Genomic DNA, 11,285 nt, shown 5'->3' on the forward strand with positions numbered 1-11,285 from the left:
CCTGGGGGGAGGCGCACCAGCCCACTAGGGGGCTGGTTCCCACCCTTGTTCAGCCCACTAAGTCCCCCGTGGCAGGTGGACCCCCGAACACCTTTCGGTGGTCCCGGTACAATACCGGTAACCCCCGAAATTATTCCGATGACTGAAACTGGACTTCCCATATATAAATCTTTACCTCTGGACCATTCCGGAACTCCTCGTGACGTCTGGGATCTCATCCGGGACTCCGAACAACATTCGATAACTACATACTAATTTCCCATATCAACTCTAGCATCACCGAACCTTAAGTGTGTAGACCCTATGGGTTCGGGAATCATGCAGACATGATCGAGACAGCTCTTCGGGCAATAACCAACAACAGGATCTAGATACCCATGTTGGCTCACACATGTTCCACGATGATCTCATCGGATGAACCACGATGTCAGGGATTCAAGCAATCCCGTATATAATTCCCTTTGTCAATCGGTACATTACTTGCCTGAGATTCGATCGTCGGTATCCCAATACCTCGTTCAATCTCGTTACCGGCAAGTCACTTTACTCGTTCCGTAATGCATGATCCCGTGACTAAATACTTAGTCACATTGAGCTCATTATGATGATGCATTACAGAGTGGGCCCAGAGATACCTCTCTGTCATACGGAGTGACGAATCCCAGTCTCGATTCGTGTCAACCCAACAGACACTTTCGGAGATACCTGTAGTGTACCTTTATAGCCACCCAGTTACGTTGTGTCGTTTGGTACACCCAAAGCATTCCTACGGTATCCGGGAGTTACACGATCTCATGGTCTAAGGAAATGATACTTGACATTAGAAAAGCTTTAGCAAAAGAACTACACGATCTTGTGCTATGCTTAGGATTGGGTCTTATCCATCACATCATTCTCCTAATGATGTGATCCTGTTATCAATGACATCTAATGTCCATGGTCAGGAAACCATGACCATCTATTGATCAACAAGCTAGTCAACTAGAGGCTCACTAGGGACATGTTGTGGTCTATGTATTCACACATGTATTACGGTTTCTGGTTATTACAATTATAGCATGAACAATAGACAATAATCATGACAAGGAAATATAATAATAACCATTTTATTATTGCCTCTAGGGCATATTTCCAACATTTGACACCTATATTAGTGGATGTAGCACTAGTATCAGGTAGTGGCTCTAAGCGGCGTAATGTGATTGATGATCATTCCCGAAGGCCAGAGGACAACGACTCCTTGCAAGTCGACCAGGCTACAACCTCCGCTTCCTCGACGAGCACGGGCACGCGAAGGAGAAGTCGCCACCAGATAGAGGATAACCGACTTTATACTTCTCCAACGCCGGATAGGGGATGACATTTCAAACCAAACCCCAATAACCGGTTACTCTGACCAGGACCTAACCGATCCCCAATAGACCATACTAGAGTAAAAAAAATTACTCGGCCACCGCAAATCTCCCTATATTTACTCCACCGTTCGCAACCGAGTAAATAATCTCTCCTCCTCTTCCCCTCCTCTGCCTCCTCTTCTCCTCCTCGCCCTGGTGTCGGCGCGTCCCCTGCCGTTCCCCACCGCCCCTCTCCTCCCAATGGCTAGAAGCAGTGGCCGGAGGTCCCCGCCGCCAATCCGCAACATGGATCCGTGGCGGCACACCCGCGGGTCGTCGTCCATTGCGCATCCTCGAGCCGCCTCCGCTTGCCTGATCCGCCCGCCCCCACCCGATTCACCAACTTCTCGGAGCTCCCTCCGTCGCTGAGGACCTACCTTGGCGTTCGACAGTGCCCGTGGGTGTTATGGATGGCGGAGATCACCGACCAGGAGACCAACAAGAGGAAGTGGGTAGGGTCGTTCCACACGGCGGAGCTCACAGCGATGGAGTATGACCGGTGGCAAGTCCGGTACCACGACCGTGATGCAAGGCTGAACTTCGACGCTATTCCACCTCGTCCCGCTGGAGCCGCATGTGGTGAGCACGGCGATGGCTCCGGAGGACCGAGAGGCGAGGGAGCGCATCGAGGCGGAGGCGCCGCTGTCGAGGTGTACATGGAGGACCTCTGCCACTAGCACGCACCCGAAGCTCGTGGAGGCACAGCGGGCGATATTTGTCGACAACGGTGGGGAGGTCATCGTCATCTCCGACGACAAGGTGCAAGGTGGCGAGGAGGAGGGAGTTCGACGTTGGTGAGTGGCGGAGCATCTTCCGCGACTGCGACGGGGACGACACCGACCCGGACCCATGTCTCTCCGAGTGTGAAGGAAATATGCCCTAGAGGCAATAATAAAGTTGTTATTTTATATTTCCTTATTCACGATAAAGGTTTATTATTCATGCTAGAATTGTATTGATCAGAAACTTAAATACATGTGTGAATACATAAACAAATACCGAGTCCCTAGTATGCCTCTATTCGACTAGCTCGCTGATCAAAGATGGTTAATGTTTCCTAACCATGGACATGTGTTGTCATTTGATAACGGGATCACATTATTAGGAGAATGATGTGATGGACAAGACCCACCCGTTAGCTTAGCATAATGATCGTTCAGTTTATTGCTATTGCTTTCTTCATGTCAAATACATATTCCTTTGACTATGAGATTATGCAATTACCGGATATCGGAGGAATACCTTGTGTGCTATCAAACGTCACAACGTAACTGGGTGATCATAAAGATGTTCTACAGGTATCTCCGAAGGTGTTTGTTGAGTTGGCATAGATCGAGATTAGGATTTGTCACTTCGAGTATCAGAGACGTATCTTTGGGCCCTCTATAAGCTTGCAAGCAAAAGGCTAAGGAGTTAGTCATGAGGTGATGTATTACGGAACGATTAAAGAGACTTGCCTGTAATGAGATTGAACTAGGTATGAAGATACCGATGATCGAATCTCAGGCAAGTAACATACCGGCAGATAAAGGGAATTACGTGTGTTGTCATAACGTTTCAACCGATAAAGATCTTCGTAGAATATGTAGGAGCCAATATGGGCATCTAGGTTCCACTATTGGTTATTGACCGGAATGGTGTCTCGGTCATGTCTACATAGTTCTCGAACCCATAGGGTCCGCACGCTTAACGTTCGACGATGATAAAGTATTATATGAGTTATGTGATTTGGTGACCGAATGTTGTTTGGAGTGCCGGATGAGATCACGGACATGGCGAGGAGTCTCGAAATGGTCGAGAGGTAAAGATTGATATATAGGACGATGGTATTCGAACACCAGAAGTGTTTCAGAGGGTACCGGGTACTTATGGGTCGCCGGAAAGGAGTTTCGGGCACCCCCGGCAAAGATATGGGCCTAATGGTCCAAAGGGGGAACAGACCAGCCCCTAGTGCGTCCCTTCTTTAGACAGCAGGCCCTAAGGAAAGGAAAAGGGGGAGGGCTAGCCCCTCTTGCCTTTCCCTCTCATGGGAGAAACGATGGGGGGACACCCTTCCCTGCCTTTCCCCCGCACCTATATAGGGTAGGGGGGCGCGGCTTCGGAGGGACTCCAAGTAGGATTCCTCCTACTTGGGAGCCTCCTTTGGCTGCTCCTCCCTCCCTCCCACCTATATATATGTGGGAGGGGGCGCCTAGCACAACAGACAATTGTCTAGCCGTGTGCGGCGCCCCTTCCATCGTTCACACCCCCGGTCATATTTTCGTAGTGCTTAGGCGAAGCCCTGCGGAGATAACTTCACCTTCACTGTCACCACGTCGTCGTGCTACCAGAACTGGTCCACTACCTCGCCATCTTGTTGAATCAAGAAGTCGCGGACGTCATCGAGCTGAACGTCTGCTGAACATGGAGGTGCCGTACGTTCGGTACTCGATTGGTTGGATCGCGAAGAAAGTTCGACTATATCAACCGCGTTGTCAAACGCTTCCGCTTACGGTCTACGAGGGTACGTAGACACACTCTCCCCTCTCGTTGCTATGCATCTCCTTGATAGATCTTGTGTGGGCGTAAGATTGTTTTTCATGCAATGTTGTCCAACAGAGTGTGGCCTGTCGAGGAAGGATTGGCTCAACCTCCACTACGGCCGATGAAGATGTCTATTTTAGTGTGGTTTAAGTTTGAATATATGTTTAATGTTCGGTTGTCAAGCCTATCTATGTTGAACTTATGTTTAAATGCATGCAAACTTTGGTTAAAATTAGGTTGAATTGATGCAAATTACGTTTTACTCCGCTAAGTTAAGAGGATCTCTTAGAACCGACTAAAACTTAGTGGAGTATAAATACTCCACTAAGATTTACTCGGCCGGATACTCCGCTATCTTTTAGGGGATTGGTTAGAAATGCCCTAACGTATACCCAAAAAGGCTTTCGCCCCACTTTACATATAAGGCAACGATCAACAACAACCCGGTACAAACACACGCACACACCCAAGGCAGGATACATAGGCGTTGAGCGCAGCAACACCAACCCAAACACTACAAGAGCAGCCGGAGTCCTCGACCTGAACACGCCACCGCGAAGAGATGAAGCCGCATACCACGAACCATGGGCTCCAAGCCACGGGCTCTGCCCGTGAGCACCACGCTACCATCCTCAGGGCCGCCGCCCCGGCATCCAAAACCTTGACACCACCTCACCCGAGACCCGATGCTACCCCAACCAACTACCTCAATGCCCTAACATATAGAAAAGAGAAAAAGAATAGAGTGAAAAGATACTTGTCTTGCACACGTACGCATAGATCATATCAAAACTCGAACCACATCTCTCCATCTTCCGTGGTTTACATGCATGTCAGTCTCCGTGCATGCGTGCTGAGATCACGGCGTTCAAAGATGGTAGTAGGCAGGAAAACCCCGGCGGGCCGTACGTGAAACTAGCACCGGTTCAGCTAAGCTGCTCAGCAAGCCCGGTGGTGGGTGATTACTAGGTCGCCTCACCCTGATACCTTATCGAACAAGATTCCTTGGTTATAAAAAAATGGCCAAGTCGTCTACGGCACTCACGTCACTTCTGCACCGTTAGTTCCTCCTTTTTCTCCACCGAAACGCCGTTAAGTACGTACTCCTCTTCTCGATCATGTGTGCGTTCAAACGAATTTGTACTCTCTCAAATGCTTGGGAACAAAAATCTTTCACCGTGTGCGAGGAAGAAAATTAAGGAGCGTTTATGTTCTCCGTGATGTCTCGATCAGTCAAGACATGCACACGTTAGGGTGTGCTTAATCGTCCAATTAAAGTCCAAAAGTACCATCTCGTTCGACATCGGGTACGGTACGAAATCGCTGCGGTTGGATCGAAATGTTCAAACGAGAAAGACTTGGCACAGTAAAGTGTTAGACTGAAAGCTAGTTAACGACACAACGCCCAACATACTCTTTATAAAAAGAACGTGTACAACATGCCACCTTCGAAAAGTAGTTAGTTCAGTGTACGCGTGTATATATGTCAATTCGAGCTGCCACTAGTCGAAGACAAAGATGCATACCAGCAGCAAGTTGAGTTTTATTTAACGTTTCTTAAGCTGATCGGTGTTCGTTGCTTAAAATCTAAGGAGTTTTATCTGCCATGTATACGGAACAGGGTTAGGCCAACGGTTGAAGCTGACATCTAGCTAGCAACTACACTCTTGTGATGCATCTTACCTGCAATAGAAGCACCGCACAAGCACAAGCTGCCTATCTAGTGGCTCCTCTTTTGTTGACCATCAAAGCAATCTACGGCGGGAAGGAACTAATTTATGTGAACTTCTGGCAGGTAGTTGCTGTTACCGTGATATAAACTCGTTATCGTAGGAATGTTTCATATAGTTGTCAAGGCTCCATCACCCAAGTTTTATAAGTCCATCATAAAAAAGATGGCTACGTTCTATATAGGTAAAGCTAAAAAGAAAAAGCAATAAAGATAGAGACATAACAATAACCTCTTTTATGTTCCAAATTACTAATACACTCTTACTAAAATGTTTGTATCTTTTGGGAGCTCGTGCATGTGTGTTCTTCAATCTATATCATTACCAAAAAATGTTTTCACGCCGCTTTATAAGTAAGCAAACCACCAAAAGCACAGCCAAGGTCCAACGGGATACAAATGCAACACACACCGCTAATACCATTGAAAAATATAGGATGCTAGCTATAGTGTGTTGAGGAATGACTCACTAAATATATTAATGTTGGCGCTAATATCACACTATGTGATATAGCATTGCTAATAACATATTTTAAGGTTGGCGCTATTTTCCTAATGCATGTTCGTGTATGCATTTGTATGCTTTTCGAAATATATGTTTCAGCAATTTTTCTTCTTTGACTTGTGTATGGCTAGCTAGTACATGTATCATGTATGTATGCGAAGCTATAACTATAGAAATCACAGTGCTAAAACATACCACTATAGGAAAATCTGTATTTGCCTAGTGTTCGGCTATTTGCCGAGTATTTTTTTCATGGGCACTCGGCAAAGAGCCCGCTTTGTACCAACTGAAAACACTTGGCTTATAGGTAACACACGGCACAGAACATATTTTACCGAAATCACGCCTAAATACACATAGTACACATTAACTAGTATTAGTATGATATATAAAGAGAATATTGTTTCATCCAATAGCCAAATTTTGATTATCTTGAAACAAACCATAAAGTTGCACCGCCAAAAGAGCTGTTCCAAATTAAGTCGCACAAACGGAATTACAAATATTTCAGCACACTGAAAACAACAAATTAGTACTGCTAAGCAGCAACTGAAGTACTTAGCAGTGCAACCGAATAGAGAATTGCATTGATTGGCCAGGTAGGTCTGAGGCGCCCAACGGCACAGGAAAACCCGTAACAACTAACTTGCTGGCTCTTTGTCCCCAATAATTAACAAGCAGAAACAAAGTCTTCCCCATAAATAATTCTCAGTAGTACTGTTGATTTGTTTATACTTAATTAGTGTTCTTGTTCATTAACTATACTGCCTATTTTAGGCAAGCAGAAGATCAAACAAGTTGTACTGTAATGGAGTATACTTACAGATCAACTGGCCAGCATGTTGATCTGTTTATACTCTACTTAATTAGTGTTCTTGTTCATTAATGCCCATGCATGCAACACTGCACTAGCCCTGAGAATGAAAGCATGGTATGGTATAGCAATGAAAAGACAAGAAGTAGTGATCAGGACGATTAATTAGTCGGCTTGGAGCTAATTGCCATCTAAAAGGAAAAGAAAAGGAGGTTATTCAGCTGACCGGCGAACGCAGCAGAACCTATTTTAAGGTATGTTACTGTTGTAGTTAGGTGCGGCGTACATTTGGGGAAGGAGAGTGACGGGTTGGTTCTAAGTAGACGTTGTAGGTTTGAAACATCAGAGGGATGTTGAGACCTGAACAACAGAATTCCCCCCACCAAGCAACCCTGCAGCTAGCGGCATCTTTCTGCCCCCAAAATCCCCAGGAAACATTAGGTGCACCAAGTGCAGAATTTTCCTTGCGCACCAAGACCGGCTCACCGGTCTTGTGAAAGACAGTAACAAATGATCTCTCTGAAAGGCACATATGTATATAGTGATCCAACCTGCAGGCTTAATTAATTATTGCACCAGCTTAATTAATCACATGTTTACAACACAAGCTAGCACAGAATAACATTGGTTTGGCCAAATTGATTTGTTAAGTAATAAAAAGTCACAACAGAATTTGTCGTAATTATTAGTTGTAACTCACAAATCAACTGTTGCTAGTATAATATAAGCCACCGGTTTGCCGCAAATGTCATAGTAGTAAGTTGTTGGCCTTTGTCCATGACACGTCACACATGGAGACACAAACACACACAAGAAAACACAAACAGTGTGCTTAATTTGGTATATCTTCCGTATGTTGTTTGTTGAGCAAATGTAACTGGCGAGACACTGCACATATCGTTGATCTTGTGGACCTAGCTCTAAGCTTTAGATAGCATGTAACTAACATTTTCTATTCTCTCTCGTGAAGCTTAACGTACAAAACCACCCGTTAGCCCACACGTAGCATCAAACTAACTCCGGTGTAACCATCTCCCAACTCGCTATCTTCTCCCTCACTAACCGATCAACAATAACGAGAGCTAGCTCGCTGGGGTTGGCCAGTTAGAGAGAGAGAGAGAAACTGCCTGCTCATCACTTTCCCTTGGCCCCTCTCCCCACCTTTCTATCTATCTATATATCCCCCACTCCTTATCTTTCTCTTGCCTCTTCTCATCCTGCCGATCGATCTTTGTCTCTTCTCTTCCCTTCCCTCTCTTTGTTCATCTCTCTCCAGTGGCCTCGGATCGACCGATCTGCGTCTGAAATTAGTTTAGTTATTAGTTTATTCTTTTGCTGCTGTCTATGTGCAGCTAGCCTTACAAATCTAATTATATATTTAAGAGGTAGCCAGCTGGAGGGATCGATCGATAGAGGTTACAGCGATTTGCTGCTGTTGTTTGTGGTTGGTTGATCGATCGACCGAGGATGTGCACCAGAGGCCACTGGAGGCCGTCGGAGGACGAGAGGCTCAAGGAGCTCGTCGCGCGGTACGGGCCGCACAACTGGAACGCCATCGCCGAGAAGCTCCAGGGCCGATCAGGTACGATAGATACCATGTATGCATGCATGATCATCAGCCGATCATGTGTGGAATTAATGAATCTCTCTTATTGGCTAATTAGGTGTACTTTGTGTTCCGTTAAGGCGCAATCCGGTTCCGTTAAGCTTATCTGACTTTTGGGGGATTTCTTGTTAGTCCACGAGAGAATTTCGATTTGTTAGGGTGTCATGCTCACCTTGATGTGCATATGGCATCTCTTTCACTTGTGGAGCAATTTTATCTAGCTAGCTAGCCACTGAGAGAGTTAATTTTACCTTTCTTGCTTCCTAATTCATCTATCGCGCACAAGCTAGCTATCCATGGTGTCGTTGAAGCACATCGTCTAAGCTTCTTAGATGATTAATTAACCCATGGAAAATGACCCGTTGTGTGGTTTCAGGGAAGAGCTGCAGGCTGAGGTGGTTCAACCAGCTGGACCCGAGGATCAACCGGAGCCCCTTCTCGGAGGAGGAGGAGGAGCTGCTCCTCGCCTCGCACCGCGTCCACGGCAACCGGTGGGCCGTCATCGCCAGGCTCTTCCCGGGCCGCACCGACAACGCCGTCAAGAACCACTGGCATGTGATCATGGCCCGCCGGTGCAGGGAGCGGATGAGGCTGTCGTCCAACAGACGTGCCACGCCTGCCGCTGCCTCCACCACCACGGCCGGTGCCGAGAAAGACGATAGCCCTAGGAACACCACCGGCGGCGAGAAGCCGAGACTTCCGGAGGCGAATACCATGGCCGCCTTGCTCCACAAGTACCGCAGAGAATTTGCTGCCCCCTTCGCGATCAGCCGTCACAGTAGCAAGGAGGGTTACTGCTCATCCACGAATGAAGGTGAAATGATTGACCCATTGCATGCATGCATGGTACTGAAATTTAGCCATGTGTGTCCGGAACTAATCAATTAGGGTTAATTTGTTCTGCAGATACGAATAGATCGGTGGAGTTCTACGATTTTCTCCAGGTGAACGTGAGCTCGAGCGACACCAAGTGCGGCTCGAGCATCGAGGAGCAAGAGGAGAACCGGGACGAAGGCGATCAGCAAGCTGAAGGGCAGGTGTCGCTCATAGATTTCATGGAGGTTGGGACTTCTCATCAATGATTTATCTTATCTATATATGTTATGGCCTTATGGGTCAGTATTTAACTAGGGGTGGTGCATCCAAAGCAGCTTGTAATGCTTTGTGAGGAGGCCGGGGCATGCGACATGTAGCAATCTAACACCAAATATACTTATAGAGGAAGCTAAGCCAAATGCAAACGTATATATATATATATATATATATATATATATATATATATATATATATATATATATATATATATATATATATATATATATATATATATATATATATATATATGACATGTACATGTAATTTATTGATGTACGCACACATGCATGTATATGCCCGTCCATGCAGAGTTCTTCGTGAGATATGGAGAACGGGGCTTTTCTCTCATCATTTGTAAATTTAATTAATAATAAACATTTTTTGTTCTCATTTAATATGTTTAATTATTGGTTATTATGGGGTTTTTTTAGGGAGGGTTTTAATCAGTCATGGGATGTTTTTCCGATGTTTTAATCAGTCATTTAATCTGTTTGATTATTGGTTATTATGGATTTTTAATCAGTCATGAGATATTTTTCCCCCTCAGACCTTCCACTATCAAAGATAACCCATGGTGTATTGTACCCGCCATTCCATCAGAGATTATTATTTTTTGATAAAGAGAGCACCCTCTCTGGTTTTCATATATCAGAAACCACTTGTTTTTTTTTTGTACTACTAGGGACTAGAAACGACAAAAGGAAATAAAACGATAGACAATCCTGGCAGAACAGCACGAGCTAGACTCGTCTGTCTGCCAAGATTACAAAACAGTTAAGGCTATATCGGCATAACTGTCGATAACCTACAGACAGTTAAAACGACTCCAGCAACATAAACCCCTGGGGAGCACCACAAGCTAGGCTCTCCAGGGAATGGCAGTCCATCAAAGATTGAACCTCATTTTTGTTGCTCTCTATGTCTCATCAGGGTGGAGGTGACTTCCGCTAAACTTGACACTCACGGAGCCTTTAGTACGCGTTACTAGAACGATGTGTGTGCTTATGTATGCTAGGGTCGTATTCAATGATTACGATTTTATCATATATGACTTGTTGATTCCGATTTTCCGGTATAGGCATTTATGACCCTCCCCTCTATGCCATGTGATAATGTTTTCTCTAAAATTACTACCTTTACCACAATGGTGTCGTCCGTAGATTGGATTTCACTTGCATGTATTAAGTTTCCTTGCGTGTGCTCGCGATAGATGTTTTGCGTAAATGTTTTGTCATATTATTAAATATTGTGCTAGGTGTCTATAGCATCTACTTGATTATTTCATCATTACATATATGCCATTATATGCTATATATATCACTAATAACTCATTTTATGGCGTTATATAACTTTTTAGATAAAAGGGAGGAGCATTATATATTATTAACTTTTATCGCGTTATATATACACACACGTAGGTGCAACAAAAAGTTAAGCCTGCATTGAGCGATACGCCTTACTCATGAGCAGCATGATGTGTAAATGTGTTGCAAGTGGACACGGTGGTGATCGTGTTGAATCAGTCATGTGCTCTCTCCGTTCTTAAATATTTGTCTTTCTAAAGGTTTCAGCTAGTGACTACATACAAATCAAAATGAGTGAATCTACACTCTAAAATA

The 11,285-nt window shown here is 45.1% G+C and overlaps 1 protein-coding gene across 1 annotated transcript; it reads left to right on the plus strand.

Annotated features, from left to right (window-relative positions):
* The first annotated feature begins 8,061 nt into the window (after nucleotides 1-8,061).
* On the plus strand, nucleotides 8,062-9,807 carry LOC123094376 (transcription factor MYB52). The gene is made up of 3 exons (XM_044516396.1): nucleotides 8,062-8,547; nucleotides 8,948-9,385; nucleotides 9,478-9,807. Exons 1-3 carry the CDS (start codon nucleotides 8,433-8,435, stop codon nucleotides 9,651-9,653), a joined length of 729 nt encoding a protein of 242 aa, XP_044372331.1. The 5' UTR covers nucleotides 8,062-8,432; the 3' UTR covers nucleotides 9,654-9,807.
* The last annotated feature ends 1,478 nt before the right edge of the window (nucleotides 9,808-11,285 follow it).

The sequence above is a fragment of the Triticum aestivum genome, chromosome 4B (genome assembly GCF_018294505.1).
Source record: "Triticum aestivum cultivar Chinese Spring chromosome 4B, IWGSC CS RefSeq v2.1, whole genome shotgun sequence".
In the NCBI taxonomy this organism is placed as follows: domain Eukaryota; kingdom Viridiplantae; phylum Streptophyta; class Magnoliopsida; order Poales; family Poaceae; genus Triticum; species Triticum aestivum.